Raw genomic sequence first — 20,975 nt, 5'->3', positions numbered from 1 at the left:
GTCAGTATGTAGAAACAAAACTCAAAAAAAACCTGACATATAGCATGGTATCGCAGGTACGTATAGTCCATCACAGAACGACCAGCTCTCCACGACATGAGTGGCACCAGAAGATATGTGACTCGTCTAAGAACTGAGGATGTTTGAATGAGGGACTGTGATCGTGCCCTTCCTCAGAGCCATGAGAGTGCGCTACAAGAATACCACTCTTCGACGCGTCCTTGAGCGAGAGCGACGGGGAGATGGCGCGAGATGGCGGGTGGGAGGTCGCCGTCGCGGCAGCAGCGACCTCGCTGTCGATTCGAGCCTTGAGCATGCTGAGGCTGACCTTGCGTTTATGGCGCGTCTCGGCGGAGAGATTTTGACCGAAGATGGATTGGGATGGCAAGGACTGCTGTGAGACTGTAGCATTGCTGGTCTTGCGTGCAAAGGAGGCCCGACGGAGGTCGTCAGAGTGGTTCCTCGACCGGCTGGAAGGACGTGAGGGAGGTGACATGGGCCGATTGGGGGATATGCGTGCGGGCATGGTGTTGTTGCTGTTGACAGTCGAGACAGAACGTAATTGTGCGACGAGGTCTTCGAGGGAGCTGATCTGCCGGTGGAATGAATGGTTCTTCGCTTCGAGCTCGAAGACGGTGGTCTGGAGGGCACGGATCTGGGACTGGGAGGCGGACAGCTCAAGCGCGTGCTGCTGTCTCAGCGAGCTGACCATCTCTTGATTGAGTGAAGGGGAGAGTTGGTCCGCGAGAGAGGCCGTCGACGATGCTTCAACACGCAGCTGCTCGATCTCTGCATCCTTCGAGGCGACCTCTGCACGCAATACCTCGACATCGGTCCGAGCCCGTTCAAGGAACTCTTCCTTCTCAACTTCTGCAAGCTTGCGTTCTTCTAACTCGCCTCTTAGCGAAGCAACCTCCTCCTTCAGTGACTGAATGGATGACGTGAGCTTTTCGATCTCCTCCAACTGGCGAGCGGCCGTCTGACGGTGACTCGACCGCTCAATCTCCAGTTCTCGGACACTAGCAAGTGCCCCATCCAGCTCATTCTGCATCTCCGTATATCCGCGCTGCAGTTCCGCGACATTGTCCTCTGCCGTAGCACGGTCGTTCTCCCGTAGTGATTCGACTTCTCGGAGTTGCTCGTCCACGATCCCCTTCTGTTCGCGCAGCTCGTGCATTGACGATTCCAACTGAGCAATGACGCCGTCCCTCTCGCGAAGCGAATTATCCAGGCTATTGATCTTCTCCGTAAGCTCGAGCTTAATGTCCGTCAGTTCAACAATCTTGGGCCGCATCTCGTCCAGCGAGCGCATGAGCGATGTCCCCTCGGCTTGGAGCTCCTGCTGAGTGCGCTCCGCCTCTTCCACCCGTCTATTGGCGATACGGAGCTCGTTCTGGGCCGTCTGCAGCTGTCGTATCGTTGCTCCGAATTCGGAAGACGCTTGGGTGGCGGCCTGCTGCAGAGCAGATATGGTCTTCTGTTGGTCTGCTAGACGAGACTCCAGAGTTATTTTTTCCTGGACGACCGCTTGGCGAGCATCATTGATCTCGGAAAGTTGCTTTTGGAGGTCCATATGTCGACCTTGGAGTTCGGAGTGCTTGGATGCCCATATGGCCTCGGACTCCGTCTTGGAGCGAAGCTGGGCTTCAAGCTCGTCTTTCTCCGACTTGAAGCTGTTATTCGTCTACGAAATAATTTTTTCCCTCTCGTCATCCACGATACTTCCAGTTAGGACCGGAAATAACGACTGACCTGTTTGAGCTTCGATATCTGAAACTCAAGCTCACTCGCACGGTCTTGGACGTTGCGCAACTCTGACTCCAACCTCTCAACGCGATCGTCGCTTTGGATCTGTTCCTCCAGCTCACGGATCCGTTTCTGAGATTCTTCTGATTGGGTTCGAAGTTCCTCAGTAGCGCTCGAAGTGAGCTGCAACTCCCGAGCCTGTATAGACGCCGCACCACCGTCACGAAAGCAAATATTACGCCCGTCAGCATCAGCCAAGTCAGATTTCGGAGTGCACCGATCAAGCGAGAGATGGTCCGAGAAACAAATGTCAGAAAAGGGTAATGCTGATTGGAATGGAAGAGAACTTCAGGCAAGACGATTGTGGGTGTGTGGCGTAACGAGGGACGAGTGAGGGATACAAGGCCGGGAGGATCTCACCTGCTCTCGGAGTTTGTCCTCCAGCTCCTTCTCTCGACCGGACAAGTGCTGTATCCGAGCTGTGGCACTCTGATTATCGCGCTCAAGGTGTTGGACTCGTTCCCGCAGTGCGTTGCTGGCATCTCTTTCCTGTTCCAAGTGCGCCTCCACATCGCGCGTTTCTATATTTCATACATGCATGTATACGTGAAGTCAGTATCAATGTAATAATACACACTCGTGTGGCGTCCGAGCCAATATAGCTAGCTGGCGGAACAGAAGATAGACCAGAGAAAACATGACGCACTGGAATCGATGCCCGTCAGACGCTCCAAGGACGCACTGAGTGATGCTTTCTCAGAAACCAGTAACGAGATGGTCTGTTGCTGATTCTGGACCACGGAGCGAAGGTTCTCCGAATCGTCCGCGGGTGGAGACATCACCGGGGTCTGACTTCGTCTTCGTGGTGGTGGTGTGGTAGGCGCTGGAACAGGTGCTGGTGATGAATGCGCCTGCGCAATCACCGGTGGAGGTGAGAATACAGGTGATTGAGACGAGACGGATCTGGGTAGTTGGGTGGGTGGCGGGGGAATAACTGGGGGAGTTGAAGGTATGCTCGGCGAGTCTACCCTAGTCAAGGACGAGAGCCATGGTATTTCCGCGGTTGGATGACCGGGCTCGGGTTTGGCGAAGCTGTAAGGGGAATGAAACAGGTCGGTGAATTAGTTTATTGGAGCAGAGCATGACCGAAGCAAATGCGTAACACCGAAGAATGAAGGACACATACATATCAGCCAAGTCGCGGTCGTTCTTCTCATCCTCCGCCGCAGGTGCCTCTGACTCTGGTGCTGGAGAATACGCACGAGACAAAGGAGAACTCGGTGTGGGAGAGATCACACCAGCAGCAGGGGCCGCCCCACCTTTCTTTGCTCGCCGTTTGTTAAGCTAAGAGACGGGACGAAGGTATTAGCGAACTCGGTGGCCACACAGCACAACATTGAACACTCACCAGAGCCTTCGCCCTTGCACTCTTCGCGGCACGGTCATCGTCCGACATGGATATTCCTATACAAAAATGATTATGATGGTATGCAAAGAGGTACTTTATGCGAGAGGGCGAGACAAGGAGAGGACTTGGAGGACACGGCTCTACGTGTATGACCGCGTTCTGCTGTACGTTGACGGTTGACCAACACCGGACGCGTGGCACTGTGGCGGTCCTCATCTCGTGGGCCACATCGGCATAGTGCAATAGGGTGGCACACTCAAACGTTTGTCCGAAATACGATGTTTATTCGCTGTATATACTGACGAAGGAGACGAAGAGAAGGAAATGAACCATCCGGGATAAAACTGAAGTGTTGACCACAAGAAGGGGAATATATCGCATACCAGAAGTAGCAGTGTCGAGGGAAAGCGCGATGACGTTTAAACGGTAAATATATAACGATGTGGAGAACATGAGACCTAGAGACGAGAAACGGAGCAGAGAGCGGGAACGCGACGAGAGAAAGACGAGCACAAGAGGTAGAACAACCTGCACATGAGAGGTAACATAACCGGTAGGGAGAAGTTCTGTAACGACTGACTCAAAGGCGTCCGTTCCATCAAAATAGAGAAACGGTGCACGGGTGGGACGCGAAGAGGAAGGATATACAAGGGCGCGGGAAAAGAGGCGAGATACAATAAACAAGAGGCCTCAAAAAAAAGGTAACGCGTATCCAGAAAAGGGTATGGAATATACGGGGATCTGATGCTGTCTCAAGCCCAGACCTAGGCAGAAATGATACTTGTCAGACAAAGATCTGGCCCGAATAAGTAAGAGACTGACCTTAAGAGTGCTATCCCAAGATCCCGTACAAAGTGCCATGCCGTCTGTGCTGACACCCAAGCAGCTCACTCGGTTTTCGTGTCCAGTCAACACACCAACGCGCTCTCCCTTCAATGTGTCCCAGACATTGCAAGTCCAGTCATCGTAACCGCCGAAAAGGATGCGGCCAGAGATGGAGAAAGCGACAGATGTAATACCGCACAGGATGTTATCGTGCGTGTAAGTGTTCAACTCGCGGTCGGCACGAATGTCAAACAACCGGCAGGAAGCGTCGTCCGAGCCAGTGGCGAATGCATCACCGTTAGGGAAGAATCTACACAGTGTGATTATGTAAGTATCGTGCCTCAGCCGGCCTAAACGACTCCTATCCACTCACTGTACGGCGTTGATGTCCGACTCATGACCAGTGAAGGTCTGGGTGGCCTTGCCACTACGAATATCCCAGAGCTTGGCAGTAGCGTCGCAAGCACCAGAAACGAAGACGTTTTGGTTGGGTCCGAGCGACAAGCTAGAAATAGTATAAGGTTACGTGATGAGCGCTTAGAGAAGCGTAGACTTAAGAAAATGTAAGCGAGCAGCGAACCTCATCACATCTCCAGTGTGGTCGCTGAATTCGACTACACGAACACCGGCCTCAATATCCCACAACATGCACGTCATGTCACCGGAACTTGTGACGATTTGTCGGTCATTGATGAAGCGGCAGCAAGAGAGGTAACCTGAGTGGGCACTAAGTTCGCGGGCTCCCTTCATGCCGTTGCCCTCCTTGCTGTGAAGGTTATAGATTGAGCAGATGTTGTCGAGGCCACCGCAAGCGACGAAATTTCCAGACGGCGAATAAGCACAGGTCATGACCCAACTGGAACGAAGAGGGATGGCGTGGACTTTGTTGGTGGTGTAGGCATCCCAGACGATGAGCTTTCCGTCCTGAGACGCGGAGACGAGATGGCGTTTATCGGTTGCCCAGTGCATGGCGTAAATCTTTGCGAGATGACCACGGAGCGCGCGCCGGGGTCGCATAACAATACGAGGAAGAGCGTCGACCTCGGCCGCCATGGCACGAACTTAAGAGCGATAGGGGAGATATGAGGATGCGTTGGTGCACGAAAAAGAGGAGGTACTGACGACTGGTATCGGCCGACGACTCGCGCTTGGCCCTAATCCTTTCTTTGAGGCTGTCTGCTTCACGACGAGCGGCCGCAATCCTCTCTTGGATATCGCCCTGGCCAGACATTGTTTTCGAGTGTGCTTGTGGGGAACGAGAGTGTGATTGGGAAACTGGATGTCCGCGGTCGGTCGATGATGAGCCTAGGGGGAACATGAGGGCCAGGAAGAAGGGAAATATACTCACGGCAAGATGATACGGAGAAAAGAAAGGCTTGCTCGGTGGGAGGACGGCTGGTGGGAACGAGAGGAGCGGTGTGGGAAGCGAATGGGGAGAAGAACGATGGACAACGCGAAGGCACACTCAGCCTCTGATTGCTCGCTCCCTCCCCCGGCGTCTGCCGCGCTTCAAAGCCCGCCACCACGTGCTCCACCTTCCAGTCGTCCCCGCCCTCCAAAAACCAATATTTTCAGCCACATCGCTGCCACATCCGCATCCTCGACCGCCGAGACAGTAGCCGCTATGTCCTCTGTTGCGTCCCATTAATACATCCGGGGACTGTCATAGTTCTGCTCCGATCATCCATGTTTGCTCAGCCCACAAATAGAACATCTAGCGGTATCTTCTATGTTTCTGGCTACGACCTAGGAAATCCTGCGGTCAAGTGAGCTCAGAACCGGCGTTCGTGCATTCATGGCGGAACACTGGTCGTATTTTTTGTGCAGCGCCCCTACAGCTCACCTGCGGCGCCTTAGCGAAGCGCCTACTAAAAAGCTGCTTGACCATCCTCCTTTTCTGGTGTCACATCCGGTAAACGTCATCTCGGGCTTCGCCACCTTGGTATCTCGGTCTGAAATCTCGCATAGGGGCCGACACACAATACATCAAGCACCCATCGTGTGGTCATGTATATTTTTCAGCCACCGGAGTCATAGCTGAGCATCTTTTCGCTCCATTCTCCGTGTATCCATGCCGTGGACTCTCGTACTTAGCGGCAATACACCTCGCGTGGTCTCCTTCTTCGCGATTTTCAACTGGCTTGTTTTGGCACTCTCAGAGATATCTACCAAACGATCTGCGACGACGGAACATCGGAAAGCAATCTTACGAACGAAAGAGCTGTAGGACCTGGGTGTAATAGGGTAGAGTCATTCTGACATTAGCTTCGCCTCGGCCCTGCGATGAAGACGATGCATCCGGAGCTTAGCCTTGGTTGTTATTCGCTATGTTTTCTATCAGTCGGAATGCTCGTATAGTTATGTGGACAATTGCCTCACTTGTTGCCGCTCAGACGAAGTCTCCGACCCAAGTATCGTTCAAGGTATATAAGTCAAGACATCTTGTTGCTCCTCCAACACCCACTACCTCATATTCCCACATCACAAACCCTTATACCTTCACTCACAATCAATGAATACGAATACGTTCAGTTAGTCATATACTCTAAATTTTAGCCACAGTAGTCTCAAGCTGACTCTCCTTCCTCAGATCCCAGCCGCGACTATGTCCGAGACCTCAACAACTACCTTCAGGCGAGAGGTAGCACACATCTCTTACAATGGGGTTTCGGACAAGATGGTGCCGCGCACCAGGTTACTCATCACGCTTATCTCTACTGTATGAAATTCTACTCGTCTTAACGAGCTGTATAACTAACAGGACTCTTCCATCTTTCAGACAACGGAGAGCACATCGCAACCGGTTCCACTACCTACAGAGGCGGAGCCAAGCAGATAGCTTCCTGGAAAGCTCTCATTCAGTGGGGCGTCGCTTGAGTAAGTGTCACCTCGTCTTGATACGTATTCGACATCCTTGCGTATGGCTATTTGCTCATTCAGTTTCCAGGTTGATGCCTTTTCTTTCTCTCATACAATCATAGTAGTCCCCACGCTACACGGACAATGCATTCACGTTAGACGTCACGATACTACACTGTAATATAGTACATAGGATCCGGGCGTGTTTCTTGAATAATGTGTTTTCTCTCCAATGCATCTCTTGGCCAGAGTCATCCGCGCTCTTCCTCGATTTTACAACATATGATTGATCTATTCATCACGCATCATCATCTGCACACCGTCCTCGTTCGACCCGACCCGGAGCCACCGCTGATATCAGTGTTCAACCAACTCATTCGGCCCCGGCATTTTGCCAGTGTACTTATACCGAGCCTCGTTGCACCATGGCGATGATGCATATGTTACGCTCTCGAATCTCGGTGTGGCGTTTCAGACTGCTGCAGTTGTTGTCGCTGCCGTCACGGTTGTGGAATGTTTTCACCGCTTGAACTGTCTTCAGTGGATGCAATACCTACTGGAAAAAAGTGCGGTGAGCATTCTACTTCGACATCCTCTGCTTCCTACTGCTGCTGGTTTTGTAGGTGCCTCTGTCTCAGGTGGCGTATGTAAGTTTGACATAAGGTTGTGATTGGTGGGCGCTTAAGCCTGAAGTTCGAAATAGTGGCTGAGAACAAGAGCGCTCGTGATATTACTTTCAAGCGCCTAAGTCGAGCGCCTGTTTGTGTCACCGGCTTGAAACTTTCTGCACAAATAGAGTCATTGATGACGTGCCTTACAACTGGGTGACTTCCCGCGGAGTTGAATAAATAATGTTTATAGTAGACCTCTCGGCAGATTAGATTGGACCATTCCCATTGGTCAAAAAGGGTGAAAGATTTAAACCTGAATCAACATCTTCGACGTGCTACGTGAAGTCACCCACCGTGTTCCTTGCGTAGTCAGAACAATCACAAAAAATGTAAACAGTAAGTACTGTAATGAGTATTCACAACAGTGCGCCACAAATTTGCCACCCCCTTAACACCACCGTGGAAAGTTGGTTTGAAGAGGTAGAGCCAGGCGCTACCGGTAAGCATACTTATAACCTTGACGAAATCCCTATATGCTTCTGTATTTCTCTTCACAAGTGCAGAGTGCAGTCCCCACTGGCAGCCGTGCGAACACAACGTGGTATATTTGAAATTAGCGCTTTGTAGTTCACCGTCCAAGCATCCGGCTCCGATACCCCTTTGTCCTACGCCACCACGGCCCTGCGGCGCAGACTACAGTTCACCAGCGTTTAGTCCCTCTGCTCACTTCGTTTCTCGTCTCGTTCTATGCGTGTGATGCCTTAAGGAGAAGGCCTGGTTGGTTGGGCCGAAAGAGGGTTCTTAATCACGATCATCACAGCGCGGATCGCCGAGGTTGGTCGCTGCTCGTAGATTTTATTCGTTGAATTTCATGGCCTTGTCGCAGCTTGCAGGCGCTTTGGGCTATTACTTGAGTTGCCGATCTGCGAATGCTAGCGCATACCAAACTCTCGCGCGCCTCAATTTCTCCCTCAGACCACTCATCTTTTTTCTCGGTATCCATCGCAGTCAAGATCACAATCGTAGCTGGTACGACCGGTAGGCTGAGCATTCATGGGTACTGTTCGATTACTTTCCGAACGTTTCATAATTTCAAATGCAGACAGAAGAGCCACAATCTCCGAGGTCTATCGGTGTGGTGTCTAGGTGTGCAAAACGACGAGATCATAACTTTCGCTTTGGTGACCTTCCAAGGGCAATCATTTCTGAAAGGATCGCCTAGGCTTTTATTTAACCCGAAATTGCACGGTTAGGAAGTAGAAGATGTCGTGCAGTCCGGATTTCGATCGATGCTTAGGGGTTGTGGCATGGATCAAAGACGTCCATATTTCGCATCGAACAGTTTCGCCCTCAGACTCATAGCTGGGTTTGAAATGATCCATGCCTGGGCCGTTGAAAACCATGCAATGGTTCTGCGCCGTGAGTGAGGAGGGCATGTTCATGGTCAAGCCGAGATCTCTCTTCTTGCCTAGCGAACGGGCGTCTTCGAGCAGCCCAAGCACGAGGGCTGTTGCTTCCGTGATGCGGATCTTCACTCACTCTCTGGGAGGTTCATCGGGATGGAAGATGGTTCTCTTTGCCCACCTAATCCACGTGTGTGGTTTTTATGAATCCCTGCTGCCTAACTCACGTTGAATCAATCTGACCCGCTAAACTCGACGCTGACGTAGTCGCCTTCTTTGCCCTCTATGATGATGCCTGTAAGTATTCTCGTTGGAGGTGGGCAGAGTACCAAAATATGCTTCTGACCCCATTATTCTCTTTGTTCTGTGCAGCTGCAGTGGACAAAGCGTCCTGCTCTATGACACGTCTCTTCACCCCGTGCCAACCATTTGCCGACTCCGATCACTGCTCCTCGCCCCTCAATTCCGCCTGGCACCTCGCTATACGTCGCTGCAAACAATTGGTCTCTGTCCAACCTCCAATGAGAATCCCACCGAGTCAGACCATGACGTTTTTTTTGGCCCGCGGTTGCCTTGTCCAGACATTCATATTCACGGCTTCTCGTAGAGCTTTGCTTTCGAAGACGCCATAGGTGTTATTCTATCCTGGTGCCGTGCCATCGACTCTCCAATGCACCAATGTTCGTCTGTGAAATTACACCATGAGGTCGCTCTCCATCGTTCACGATGCTTCAGCATGGACTGTGCCAAATGTTCGTGCCCGCCAGACCGTTTGGCAGCATTTCTTCAGTATAAAGCCGACAATGGCCTTTGTCCGACCTGCCAAGAACCCGACTATTCGACATGGACCCGCACCGTCAGTCTCATTCGTGCAGTTCTCCTGCATCCTACTGCTGACCCTTTCTATATTCTAGCCACCATCTTCACCAATCAGTTGAACAACTGTGAGCGGCAGCCAACACGCGTGCTTTGTTTTTAAAGCTCTTACAACGCCGTCTGTCCTAGATCTACAAAGCCGCAATGAGGGCCACTTATTGAGCTGGATAGAGCTGATGACGGGGCCCGCCCACGCCCCCACTTGGACAGTACAATGTAAATGTACGTGATCATTCTGGTCCTGCCCCATGTATTTCATCGACCCACCTGGCATCCTATACTTCGCTCGATATAGTCGACGGCGAACTCATCAGCACCGGACACGGAGCCCACAAGCATGAGGCGAAAGGTTCCGCCTCCAAACAGGCCCTAGAAATTCTGAGGCAGAGGGGTTAATTCGGACCTTGTCCCTTGTTCGACGGTACGTCCTGACGCTTGAAGCACGTCAGCCTTCTCTTGCATCCTGATCCGTCGGCTCATTCGAACTTGCGCATAAAATTAGTATTATCTCCCGACCACTCGACTTGAGTTTGCATTCGTATCTATCGCATCGCATCGCATCGGCCTCCGTGACGTACGGTCTTTTTCTTATGGACTGAATGGGCTTCCTTCTTGTCTCACGCCTCCACGTCCGTAGTCAGTGCCTTGTCTCCCGTATCTCTAACTTTATCGTTTCTCCTTGGGCGTTACCGCTGTGGAGATTGCTATGTAACTTATGAATGCTGCCACTTCATTTCCAAGTATCATGATCACGATTATTTAACATTGTGTGAGTCGTGCCTTTCGGGATTCAGATATTGGGGCGGCGAAAGAGTTTCATAAAATATGGGGCAACCGCTACACCAAACGATAACGCGATAACCCCGATGTATTTTCCCTTGGGGCATTAACACGGTGCGGTTACAACCTTCCGTGTCACGACCGAGATAAGTATTGTGGCCAACAAATTGTGGCGGGCGTTTACGCCACCCAGTTGATCCCCGCGTCATTTGGCTTTGTTTGTTTGGCCGCCAAGTACTTACATACGCCACAAAGACCCGTTGATGTGCCCTGTTCCGGGTCCTTCGTGATCATATTCATGCCAGCGCGCCGTGCACAGCATTTAGAGTCTTGAACACGTCGTAAACGAGCGACACCCTGTCACCAGTGTGGGCGCCATCAAACACGAGTTCTTCTTGCTCTGCGACAGCCCGAGACACATTTGAGGCTCTGATAATGGCCTCAGCGGGTAAAGGTGTCGCCTAACGAGGATGATGCATTGGCTATGTGCAAGGGTACCGATACTATCCAAAGTAGGCGGTGTCTTCTGCCATTCTGTGCTATCATTTCTCAGTGCCTTGTGGGTGGATCTCTGAGCTACTCATTCTATAACATGGTCTGTGTGACCGTCTTCTTTATAGGCAATCAGCGACATCTCCGAATCCCAGTGGCGTCGCGAAGATCGGATGGACCAGACCGATGCTCATGGTGCAGGTGTGACTCCGACAATGGCGTATGAAGTGTCAAGGGTCATGGCCGCCGGTAATCATCTACTAGGTTGTTCAGTCAGTGTATCATGACTTGGGCGAAACGGACCGGTACTCGTTTTCCATCTCGTGCCAAGCTGCCGCAGCTCTTCTCGATCTTGAATAGCAAGTTCTATCATACCGTTTTCATCCTCGGAATATTTTGACCATCGAACTTACTAGATTGTGTCCAAGGATCTAGCGATCTCCGCCGCACATCGAACAGTGCTAATTTTGTAACAAAGACCTCAATATAAGGCGCAAATCCAGGTAAGCAGGCGCTTAGCACGATCCAGATAGAGACGGTTCAAGGCTTTATCTAGCCGTCATCCTTTGTTCACCAATTCGGAAGGCTATCATTCGCTAAGGAACATATCTCCTTGCTAAACAACGTTGTGAACTCCTTTCGGTGCCTGCGCCGTTGGGTTCCCACCGCATCGTCTCTGTTAAGGCCATCAACGACGTAGGATTTTTCCTCTTCCGAATTTCAGTCATCTCACCGATGTCTTCTTGATCGACATTTCCTAACAAGTGAAGTCTCCTGCCTACGAGTTCTTCTGTTTTCGTGGTTTATGTCCGACAATTATAACCAAGGCCGTGCAGCCTCCGTGGTACCTCAGATGAGCTGATGCTGCACATTCTGTCTCAGATGGCATCATCTTTTCCAGAAACTGATCTCGCACTGAGTGTAATCAGGCTTTATCAAATGGTCATTCTCATTGCTGAATACGAGCTACCTTTATTGATCCGCTGTCGCGTGGGTCGGTCCATCAGGGCTGAACCAATAATTGCTTCGGGTCAGTGCAACGCTTTGAACACAGCGTGGCGCTTGCAGCGAGTGCCCCTGTCCTGACAGTGCTCTACGCGGTGCGCCAGCTCTCTCTTCCCATCTTGAGCACTGAAACGCAAGGATGCACTATCTGCATTGATTTGTCTTCAAGTTGTAGGTATTCCGTGGCCTCAAACAGCAGGAATGACGAGACATTTGTTTGCCGAATGGCGAGTCGGCTTTCAAGGACTGGTCTGACCGCCTGAGCGCCGTTTTCCGTGTGGCGTACTCCGTGAAAGGTCTCGCGAATCCTAGCTTAACATGGACTTATGCTTGCGGTTCTCCCATGGCTCTAAAATCTCAACGCGTAAGCCTATGGCTCCATTCTTCTGCACCTCACCATCATTTCACGGTACTGGCCCGATGAGTTGCGCTAGGTATCGTCAAGTGTCAAGACGTAAAGGTGGATGTCAGAGCTTTCACCATACAGACCGCAGTCTAGTCTCATCCACCGCCACTGTTGTCTTCCGTATAAAATCGGTCAGATGAATGCTGGTGTTTGAACCAACTCACATCCCAACTTCACATTCGCTCCAACACCTCATCGCAACAAATCTAATATGTCTGGAGAACAAAGACGTACGTCGATTCGGTTTATCCATACTGGGCTGCATGTACTGACGGGTGATACAGCGACCGTCAGGATGAACAACTGTCAGTTTATGCTCAACTTTCACATTCTTCCCTGCTCAGCTCATCGAATGCTCTGTAGACTTTCAAGGTAGAGGCGAGATGGAACGTCTCGGCTACTTCGAGCAAGATCATGGATCATGGGCGCCTTATCGGTGGACTATCGCATACACAGGTGCGTTCTGCCGCAAATGCCTCGGGTGACGTTTCTCAATGTTCGCTCTAGTCGATGGAACTACCATGGGAAAAGCATCGGCCGCTCGCAAGGAAGACGCGAAGAACGAGGCAGCCCGTCAACTCTGTCAGAATATGGGTATCTGAGAGGTCGCCTGCAGCTTCCGAGGCTCACGAGCCCAGTCAACGTTTCTGACACAGTAGATTCTGTATCATCGCGCACGTCCTCCACCATCACCTTCTTGTAATACTGTATCTACTAGCAGCCCTTGGCCACATCATCACCTTGATTTCCTGTATAACCATGTATCTTTCATCAACTTCTCGTGGAGACGACTTGTTTGCTGTTGGTCTATCACGTTAACGCATCCGAATTGAGCCTCTGTCTGTTCATGCTGTGGATCAATCATACATGAGCGGCAAATCAGCAAAGGAACGGTGATATGGCGCTGTGGCGTGGTCGGAGGACAAAAACCGTAAGTCAAGAAAGATCAGAGACGAAATTGCAAATTGGCCAAAAGCGCCGAGGGTGGCGGTGGTCGCCGAGTGAGGAAACCGTGACTTCCAAGAGACCGAACCGTGCCATATCGTTCGATTCCAACTACAACACCCGCATCGGGACCTTCCACACGTTCAAGCGCAAGTGATGTCTCGAAGTCGTGTAATGCCCTATGTAGTAGCTGGAGCCCTTGGTAAGAATATTGCCAGTTAGGCCGTATTACTCCTTTACGAAGCTCAACATCCTTCCATGAACCAGGTGTTGTGACTAGCATTTATACATTCAGACCGGCTTTGGTTGAAGAGGCGAATGCACGTGCAGGGTTAGTGCATTGTTCTCCCATCACTTCGAGGTCTCCTTTCCCTGTTACTGAACCAATAGTGGCTCACCATCGATAGTTCTTCAAATTCCAATGTACCGCCTAATGGCAATGGCAGGAGTGTTGTGCCTGCTAATACCCCTTCGACTAACCCGAACTCACACGAACAAGTACAGGATATGGAGGGGAAAGCCGTAAAATCCGACGCAGGCTCCAAGGCCGAAGATCCCTAACAGTCAGAAAGCTTTACTGTGAAGGAAGCTATCGGCGGTAGGGGCAACTGTGTATACCGCATGGCTGATGCAGCCTCAGTAGATAATCATAGAGCAGCGTATTAGGGACGGCAACAGCGCCCTTCTGTACGAATTCCCGAATCGGTGAATATGTGCTACACTGCCGAAAGATTAACATAGCGGCCGCCGTTCATTCGAGTCAAGCCTCCATTTACATGACTAGATACTACATACTTCCTACTTCTGCTCCGTACGACGTTCCCAGAACTGAGGAGTAAAACCAACGTCAGAATTGCAGACTGACATAGGCCACATACGGTCGGACATACCTGCAAGACCGTTTCTCCAAGGAAAATCATCTCCTTGCGGATTTCTTCAACAATGAGGTCCTGGATCTGAAACCATTTCTCATTGTCGCCTCCTCCGGACCCGGCCCTCAGCTGGACTTTCCAAACGGTATTTTCTTTGTCTCTGGCCGTGCCCGCAACAGACTCGTGGGTGACATTGGCGACCAAGTCGTAGAGTGTTGATGGAGACGACGATGATCCATCAACATCTGACACATGCCAAACATTGTTTGTAAGCCGCAGAGAGGGTCACTCGAAATAGTGGTACTCACACGGGCTGAAATCTACTCCGCGCAGTGGGAAGTTGACGATGGTTGGGTTCTTTTCTTCCACGAAGTTGTTCTTTGTGAAACGCTTGTAATGAAGAACAATATAGGGAGGCAGCCGCTGGCACTTGAACCGTCTCAGTTGACCTCGAGATTCCTGTTCCAACCCCACGATAATATCAGCACCGCAACGTATGTTTCAAACGTGCGTAGGGCTCTCACCTGTGTGGTGACACCGTCATACTTGGCCAGTACGGTATGAATTCCTACTTGCGGGATGATGTTCTTTTCGACCGCATCTTGGAACAACGGCGGTGGAGGTAAATCTACTGCAAGGAATAGGAAAGGTGATGCCGCCGTTTTGATCTCTGCAGTGGAACAGATGGGGTTTTATGAGCCCTTTACCCAACGCCACACTGATGGCCACTGACCTCGGTCAATGTCGAAGTGAGGGCGAGCACCAGTTGCCGCATCAGGCCGGACAACTACTTGCTGGGTCTCCATTCGGACTTCACCTTGAAAGGACGAGAAGATAATGCCTACGACGCGGCCGCCCATCAGCGCTGGCTCTTTCATCTCCACATGATAGAATACACCCACTGGAGTTCTTTTTCTTCGTCCCGCCCATGTCTTTGTGTAGGTGGTTCAGCATCCAGCCCAGAAACTCCACAGGGTCCCCTTGCGTCTCCAACCGAAATTTACCACCACTTGATCTCCCAACTTCCTGTAAGAATTCATGCGGACTGACTTGGCTCTTGAAGAGTCGTGGATTCCAGACCTTTTTGGATAAACTGGCAAATCGCTTCAGGAATTCGGATTGCTTCCCATCAAAGCGTGACAGCAAAAGGTGATCACGAAGAGGTGCTACATGGAGAAGAGAGTGGATAATGACGTTCATGTAGTCGTTCCTCTTGATATCGTTCAGTCCGATATAACCGGGGAAATAGGGCTTTGAAGTGAGGTCGTAGGAAGGTTTGGAGAGATGCTGAGGGCTCGAAAGGGTCGAAACCGTGGCAGGGGTAAATGTTGGTGAGAGAACGAATGATATATCCTCTAGCGAAGGGTCTGAGACAAGATACCCATCCGGTAGGACGTAAACCTAGTGGCAAGAGAAGTTACAACTTGTGTCGAAGGCGAGTTATGAAGGGCCGCACCTTGGTGGTTTCAAGGTTAATGAAAACGTGGTGATCATCATGAATGGAGTGTGCGTATGCGTACGAGTTGCGACCCCTACCCTGAAAGTACTTTCCACAAACGAGGCAGCCATAGATATTGATATTCGACGAGCATACTGAGCATACTTTCTCGAAGTCGAAGTCAAGGATAGCACGGTTGATCTACATGAACACAAGAGCAGAGCAATATCGTACAAGTCGATTGCTAAGAAGAAAATATGTGCAGGCGTACCGTGTCAAGATATAAATCAGAGCCCTGTGCAGCCTTCGTGGTATCCTCTACGTTGTCATCCGAGAATGGCGACTCCTCGCGCTCCTCGAGGGACGCGTCGACCGCATTTCCTTCAGTCAAATCTGCTTCTGGTTCGACTTTGGCTCGTTTTGAGGGTCGTTCCGTTTCGTTGTCTTCAGATGCGGATGCTCGTGTCTGTGCCATTTTGGTCTTATGCGGTGACGATGCAAGTGGTAGTAAGTTACAAGTGGCCCTGGAAGTGGAATGAACAGTACCCTTGAGTTTATCGTAGTCTCCATTAGAGTTTACGTAATCATTAGCTTGGAAAAGCCGGTCTGCGATTGGCGCGCCACACGGTTCCTTGTTCATTATTTCAAGCTTTGGCCACTGCCAATCATAACGCCCTTGTCGTAGTCCTCGTCTTCTTTCTATCTCGTCTGTGCTCACAGCACAATTATTCTGGTCTTCTTGAAATATCTGAGCGGCTAGAATTATGTTACGCTCTCGATGTGGCTCGCTTCGTGCTGTTATGCGAATCCCTGCTGCTCACTTTTCGACTTCTGTTCCGCTAGCATCGCATCAGCCAAATGCACCCCTGGACATCGACCCGTCTTTTCAGGCTCTCCTTAAGGATGTCGACATGGCGTTGTTGAACAAAAAGACACGTTATCACCACACTCATCCGCGTCCGGAGGATATGCCAAAACTACGAGAGCTCGAGGAGTATCCACCGGAGGAACAGGAGGATGTGATGTCAGATCTTGTCGCAGTAGACTCAGAGCACAGGCTACCGCGAAGATCTCCAGCTGCCGTGTTCGGTGGGCAGACATTTGGTATGGTTCTCATACCTCGTGAACTACAGCAGTCCATCTCTGCTCTGATTGATGGTGCGTCTCATTCGTTGATAGATTGATGCGTGACGGGTCTCATAGTGCGAGATAGAATCGGACAAAAAGATGCTGCATGTTGACGCAAGGAGGCTATTCTTCGACCAGGACGAGGAGAAGGAGAACGGGGCATGGGATACGACGTATGATACCCGGTACAGGTCCCACAAGCAAGCTTCGAGACACCATGAGCGAGACGGGACCGCTTTTGCATCCGTCGCGTTGCCCGCACACTATTCAGCCATCTATACCGTTCTGGACCATGTAAGAAGAAGGTTAGGTCCAGAATTCGAGCTTCACAAAATATACGACTGGGGCGCAGGAACGGGAAGTGGCCTATGGTGGGTCCCTGTTTGACTGTGCGGCCTTCATAATTTCGGGGAATTGACAAAGTAACCAGGGCCGCTGCACATGCTTTCCAAACGAGCAATGTTTCACAAGCTTCACCATCAGGGGAAGACCCAAAGATGGCGGAATCCAAGCTCATGTCCTACATTGCTTTCGAGAAGCGGGAGGGACTTGTATCTATCGGGAAGAGGCTGTTAAACAGTAAGCGTTATCGTGATGATGGTCCCTATCTCAGCTTACTCTCAAAACATTAGATCTTGGCTCAATTCCCATAAACGTGGTTTGGCGAAAAGCTTTCAGCGAGACGCACGACAAAATGTCGCGGCCAGAAGGAGCAAACACCATCGCCTTCTGTGCCTTTTTACTATCTTCGCTTCCGAACGATCAGCAGAGGAAGATTCTCGTGAAAGAGATGTGGACAAGCGGTGCCGAAACAATTGTAAGTGATCTGATTTTGTCCGAAATCCCGTAGTTTTGAACGTTAATATAGGTCTTGATCGACCACGATACTCTGCCTGGCTTTCAAAGCATCGCTGAAGCAAGAGAGCTACTCCTGAAGATGGGGCGCAAAGAGTTTGAAGACCCGGAGGCCGACGATTCTCATCTGCAAGGCTGCCACGTTGTGGCTCCAGTAGGTTACCCATCTCTTATTATCAGACTCTGGTCACTCACCTACACACTAGTGCCCTCACGATGGAGAATGCCCTTTGTATCACGCTGAGTCTACTCGACTCGTCTGTGGATTCTCACAACGTCTCCAGCGTCCTGATTTCGTCCGCAAGACCAAGCACGCGAAGTCCAGCTTTGAAGATATGGGTTACTCATATGTCGTCATTCGACGAGGCCCAAGGCCAGAGGTTCCCGGTACCAAGTCAGGACGGATCGGCGAGGTCGGCAAGCGCGAGCTCGAGAAGCAGGATACAAAACAGCCTCTATCTGTCCTACAGCTCCATGAAGACTTTGTAGAGAGCCAGGGTACGACTGAGCCCGTCGAAGAGGTTTTGGAACAAGAGGAATCTACACCCCGGGAGACCTTCGTGTCTGAGGATCCGGAAACACTGCAGAGCTCTCTGAGGCAGGAGGCGTATCATTGGCCACGATTAGTTTTTGCCCCACTTAAACGGAGCGGCCACATTATTTTGGATGCCTGTGCGCCAGAAGGTAAATATGTATTCTCTTTTTCTCGTTTGCCGTCGAATGTTGACCAGGCCTCTTTTCACATAGGGAAAATCCTTCGAATGACTGTACCGAAGTCGCAAGGCAAACAGCCTTTCTACGACGCTCGCAAGTCGGAATGGGGCGATCTCTTCCCTCACGAGCCTAAAAACACACCCCAAGTCCGGTACCAACCTACTCGCGCCAAACGGCCAGGCGGAACGACGCCCACAAAAGGCGCAGACATTGGCAAACGGGGCAAAAAGATCACGAGGGATTCTACCAAGAGTTACGATCATCTCACGGCCGAGCTCAAGCAGAAGGCCAAAGATTTCCGGAAGGAGAGGAGACGGCGAGTTGGGGGTGGCGGCGAGTCGGAGGATGAATATGTTTGGGAGTAGACGTTCATGAGTTTTCGCTACGCTTAGCTTGACTGGACTTCGCCTTGCACCCTGCTTTGCTTGTCTCACACTTATCGCATCACCGCTCTGCTATATCATCGCTCTACAATCCCTACTCCGCATACTGTACCATACTAAAAGTCTTTAACCGAAATCCCAGGGCCTTGCCGTGAGCTCAGGATGACCTTCGTGATTGGGTTCACTGATAGAACAAAAGTGAACTTAGCATGGACAACACCCTTCATGAACAGCCGAAGTTTTTACATACCTGGGATCGTACTTGGGCCGGATTTGAGCTTCTCGGCCTCGACGTTCCTCTCGTTTCCTGTGGCCTGCTTCACGACCTTCAAGAAATGGCGCACATTCTTCGCCACGTCATCCACAGAGAACTCCATCTACCAAAACAGTCAGTAGGCAGACTGAGACGAGCACCACAGAAATAATACTAACCCTGCCAATGGCCGTCCGGATGGTTCCAGCCTTGTCGCCAATCCATTGGGTTGAACCTTGGAGTGAACGGATATATCCAGCAACGTTGAGTGTCACGGTTCCGCGACGCGCTGATGGCATGAGACCACGGGGACCGAGAATACGACCTAGACGTGGGGTGATCCCTCGAAGCAAGTCTGGAGTACAGAGGAAGAGAGAGGCTTGATGACGACCGCTGATGACCTATATAAGACGAACACAACACAAATATCGCTCAGGATCAATTCCGGCGAAAGAGAAGAGATGAATGTACACCGTCAATGAGCTCGAGCCCTCCCACAATATCGGCACCTGCACGTTTGGCCTCTTCTGCGGCTCGACCCTCGGCGAAGACAAGTATACGGTCCTTCGTCCTCGGTTTCGGTTCTTTAGGGAAGCTTATACGACCCTTCGGTATAGGAGCACCTCGAGGCATCTCTGTCTTGACGGTAAGCTCGTACGCTGCATTCGGTGATGCTACTTCGACAGACTGAACAGTTGTGGACAGCGTTAAGAAAGTAGGAAGGTCAGATGTAAGGATACTCACCCGAAGAACGTGGATAGCATCCGCTAGAGTCATCTTCTCCGCGTCAAAGATACTCTTTCCTTTCTTCAAGGCCTTCTTCCGCGCGATATTAGCCAGTTGACCCTTCGAAAGTGGCTTTTTCTTGACGAAGTGTCGTGCTTGCAGAACATGACTGTGCGAAAACTGCCTTGCTAGCACTTGATTCTGTATAACGACGAAACTCTGGTCAAGCCGCAGAAGCCAAATTTGCGATAGCGCATGCGTACCACTTGCGGAGATAGGACAGAGCGCAGACATGGCCGATAGAGTGAAGAGAGAGAAGACATTTTGGCAGAGAATGTGTGAGTGGCGAAGTCGTGAGCGCGAGTTGTTCGCGAAACGCGACCGGAGGTGGAATTTGCAATGAATTCTTTATGTAAGCTGCTCCGCGTCCAGCCCGACTTGTTCTTTCGTGCGTCCTTCACTCAGACCGCGAACAGCCATGGCCTCATCGCTGCTCAAAGCGAGCAGCTCGAAATTTCCTCTTCGCGTCGCGCAGAGCTCTGTTCGGTACGCCAAGGCAGGTGGCCGAGAGGCTAACGCCGATCCCCTCAAGGAATCCATCCGTCGCGCACTCTACCCCCCAAACATTCGCAGCAAACCCACCCCCACGGGCACCTGGCGTCCCGACGTCGGACGCGCTCTCCAGATCGCAATACCCTCCAAACAAGCACACGAGACCATTGAACGTGCTTGGGCACTCCATAAACGGCACCTGCGCCAGAAGAGAAACGCGGAGATGCAGAGGAAGTACGAGCATATGAAGAGGGCGATGGACGAGTTGGAGAAGATTGATCCGCATCTGTTTCAGCAGGCGAATAAGCATGTGGATCCGAGGGTGCGGACGCAGGAGGAAATGGAGGCGTTGAGGAGTGCGAAAGGGAGGGATAAGATGGCGTTGGAGGCGAGGCCACCGGGGTTGTTCCCAAGGGAGTTGAGGGTGCCGTCTGATACGCCTTCGAGGGACGGCTGGAACTATGAGTTTGTGCCGAATGTGATGAAGCGACGCTCATGTGCGTATCTTTCCTCTGTCACTGTTTGTTGTGATGTGTAAACCTGATTCATCTCTCGTAAAGAATACTTCTCCTCGCCTATTACCAGGATTTACTACCTCATCACTCCCATGCGAGAAACTGCTCCGTTTATTCATCACACATCATACATGGCTTGCAAAGGTCATGAAAACATTCGCAAATACGACAACAAAACAACCG

General features: G+C 51.1%; 7 protein-coding genes across 7 annotated transcripts; 4 read left to right on the top strand and 3 right to left on the bottom strand.

Moving 5' to 3' along the window:
• Window positions 1–70: 70 nt before the first annotated feature.
• On the bottom strand, window positions 71–2,585 carry STEHIDRAFT_46678 (uncharacterized protein; the record flags this gene model as incomplete). The annotated part of the gene is made up of 4 exons (XM_007297953.1): window positions 71–1,684; window positions 1,753–1,944; window positions 2,167–2,327; window positions 2,453–2,585. 4 exons carry the CDS (start codon window positions 2,583–2,585, stop codon window positions 71–73), a joined length of 2,100 nt encoding a protein of 699 aa, XP_007298015.1.
• An 837-nt stretch (window positions 2,586–3,422) lies between these two features.
• On the bottom strand, window positions 3,423–5,423 carry STEHIDRAFT_89303 (G-protein beta subunit). The gene is made up of 6 exons (XM_007298219.1): window positions 5,328–5,423; window positions 5,102–5,254; window positions 4,560–5,040; window positions 4,353–4,484; window positions 3,977–4,289; window positions 3,423–3,918 (listed from the first exon to the last, which is right to left on the bottom strand). The coding sequence occupies exons 2-6, from the start codon at window positions 5,208–5,210 to the stop codon at window positions 3,907–3,909; spliced, it is 1,047 nt and encodes a 348-aa protein (XP_007298281.1). The 5' UTR covers window positions 5,211–5,254; window positions 5,328–5,423; the 3' UTR covers window positions 3,423–3,906.
• A 4,272-nt stretch (window positions 5,424–9,695) lies between these two features.
• STEHIDRAFT_151686 (uncharacterized protein) lies at window positions 9,696–10,124 on the top strand (the record flags this gene model as incomplete). Its single annotated transcript, XM_007298745.1, has 4 exons — window positions 9,696–9,708; window positions 9,767–9,796; window positions 9,858–9,950; window positions 10,024–10,124. The coding sequence occupies 4 exons, from the start codon at window positions 9,696–9,698 to the stop codon at window positions 10,122–10,124; spliced, it is 237 nt and encodes a 78-aa protein (XP_007298807.1).
• Window positions 10,125–12,622: 2,498 nt separating this feature from the next.
• Window positions 12,623–13,013, top strand: STEHIDRAFT_127186 (uncharacterized protein; the record flags this gene model as incomplete). Its single annotated transcript, XM_007298744.1, has 4 exons — window positions 12,623–12,641; window positions 12,696–12,716; window positions 12,775–12,867; window positions 12,919–13,013. 4 exons carry the CDS (start codon window positions 12,623–12,625, stop codon window positions 13,011–13,013), a joined length of 228 nt encoding a protein of 75 aa, XP_007298806.1.
• A 966-nt stretch (window positions 13,014–13,979) lies between these two features.
• STEHIDRAFT_143740 (spindle pole body protein) lies at window positions 13,980–16,182 on the bottom strand. The gene is made up of 8 exons (XM_007298743.1): window positions 15,938–16,182; window positions 15,685–15,867; window positions 15,131–15,629; window positions 14,962–15,069; window positions 14,753–14,898; window positions 14,537–14,687; window positions 14,247–14,473; window positions 13,980–14,184 (listed from the first exon to the last, which is right to left on the bottom strand). The coding sequence occupies exons 1-8, from the start codon at window positions 16,139–16,141 to the stop codon at window positions 14,155–14,157; spliced, it is 1,548 nt and encodes a 515-aa protein (XP_007298805.1). The 5' UTR covers window positions 16,142–16,182; the 3' UTR covers window positions 13,980–14,154.
• Window positions 16,183–16,391: 209 nt separating this feature from the next.
• On the top strand, window positions 16,392–20,013 carry STEHIDRAFT_89298 (Rsm22-domain-containing protein). Its single transcript, XM_007298218.1, has 12 exons — window positions 16,392–16,824; window positions 16,880–17,165; window positions 17,225–17,373; window positions 17,427–17,611; window positions 17,663–17,803; window positions 17,856–18,333; window positions 18,397–18,933; window positions 19,000–19,123; window positions 19,179–19,400; window positions 19,471–19,686; window positions 19,744–19,926; window positions 19,989–20,013. The coding sequence occupies exons 1-7, from the start codon at window positions 16,431–16,433 to the stop codon at window positions 18,726–18,728; spliced, it is 1,965 nt and encodes a 654-aa protein (XP_007298280.1). The 5' UTR covers window positions 16,392–16,430; the 3' UTR covers window positions 18,729–18,933; window positions 19,000–19,123; window positions 19,179–19,400; window positions 19,471–19,686; window positions 19,744–19,926; window positions 19,989–20,013.
• A 190-nt stretch (window positions 20,014–20,203) lies between these two features.
• On the top strand, window positions 20,204–20,815 carry STEHIDRAFT_46055 (uncharacterized protein; the record flags this gene model as incomplete). The annotated part of the gene is made up of 1 exon (XM_007297893.1): window positions 20,204–20,815. The coding sequence occupies one exon, from the start codon at window positions 20,204–20,206 to the stop codon at window positions 20,813–20,815; it is 612 nt and encodes a 203-aa protein (XP_007297955.1).
• Window positions 20,816–20,975: the final 160 nt, after the last annotated feature.

The sequence above is a fragment of the Stereum hirsutum genome (assembly GCF_000264905.1).
Source record: "Stereum hirsutum FP-91666 SS1 unplaced genomic scaffold STEHIscaffold_1, whole genome shotgun sequence".
Lineage (NCBI taxonomy): Eukaryota > Fungi > Basidiomycota > Agaricomycetes > Russulales > Stereaceae > Stereum > Stereum hirsutum.
The sequence above is the reverse complement of the archived record's forward strand: the minus strand, read 5'-3'. Positions and strand labels throughout refer to the sequence as shown.

What these genes read in the sequence shown, in the direction of transcription:
- STEHIDRAFT_89303 (XM_007298219.1), bottom strand. Translation starts at nt 5,210, where the DNA reads ATGTCTGGCCAGGGCGATATCCAAGAGAGGATTGCGGCCGCTCGTCGT. An exon ending in GTCGTCGGCCGATACCAGTC is followed by an intron (nt 5,041 to 5,101) that starts GTCAGTACCTCC and finishes ATCGCTCTTAAG; the next exon opens with TTCGTGCCATGGCGGCCGAG. An exon ending in CACACTGGAGATGTGATGAG is followed by an intron (nt 4,485 to 4,559) that starts GTTCGCTGCTCG and finishes TACTATTTCTAG; the next exon opens with CTTGTCGCTCGGACCCAACC.
- STEHIDRAFT_143740 (XM_007298743.1), bottom strand. Translation starts at nt 16,141, where the DNA reads ATGGCACAGACACGAGCATCCGCATCTGAAGACAACGAAACGGAACGA. An exon ending in TTAACCTTGAAACCACCAAG is followed by an intron (nt 15,630 to 15,684) that starts GTGCGGCCCTTC and finishes TCTTGCCACTAG; the next exon opens with GTTTACGTCCTACCGGATGG. An exon ending in TTGGAGAAACGGTCTTGCAG is followed by an intron (nt 14,185 to 14,246) that starts GTATGTCCGACC and finishes TTTACTCCTCAG; the next exon opens with TTCTGGGAACGTCGTACGGA.
- STEHIDRAFT_89298 (XM_007298218.1), top strand. Translation starts at nt 16,431, where the DNA reads ATGTTACGCTCTCGATGTGGCTCGCTTCGTGCTGTTATGCGAATCCCT. An exon ending in GCTGCCACGTTGTGGCTCCA is followed by an intron (nt 17,804 to 17,855) that starts GTAGGTTACCCA and finishes CCTACACACTAG; the next exon opens with TGCCCTCACGATGGAGAATG. An exon ending in GGATGCCTGTGCGCCAGAAG is followed by an intron (nt 18,334 to 18,396) that starts GTAAATATGTAT and finishes CTTTTCACATAG; the next exon opens with GGAAAATCCTTCGAATGACT.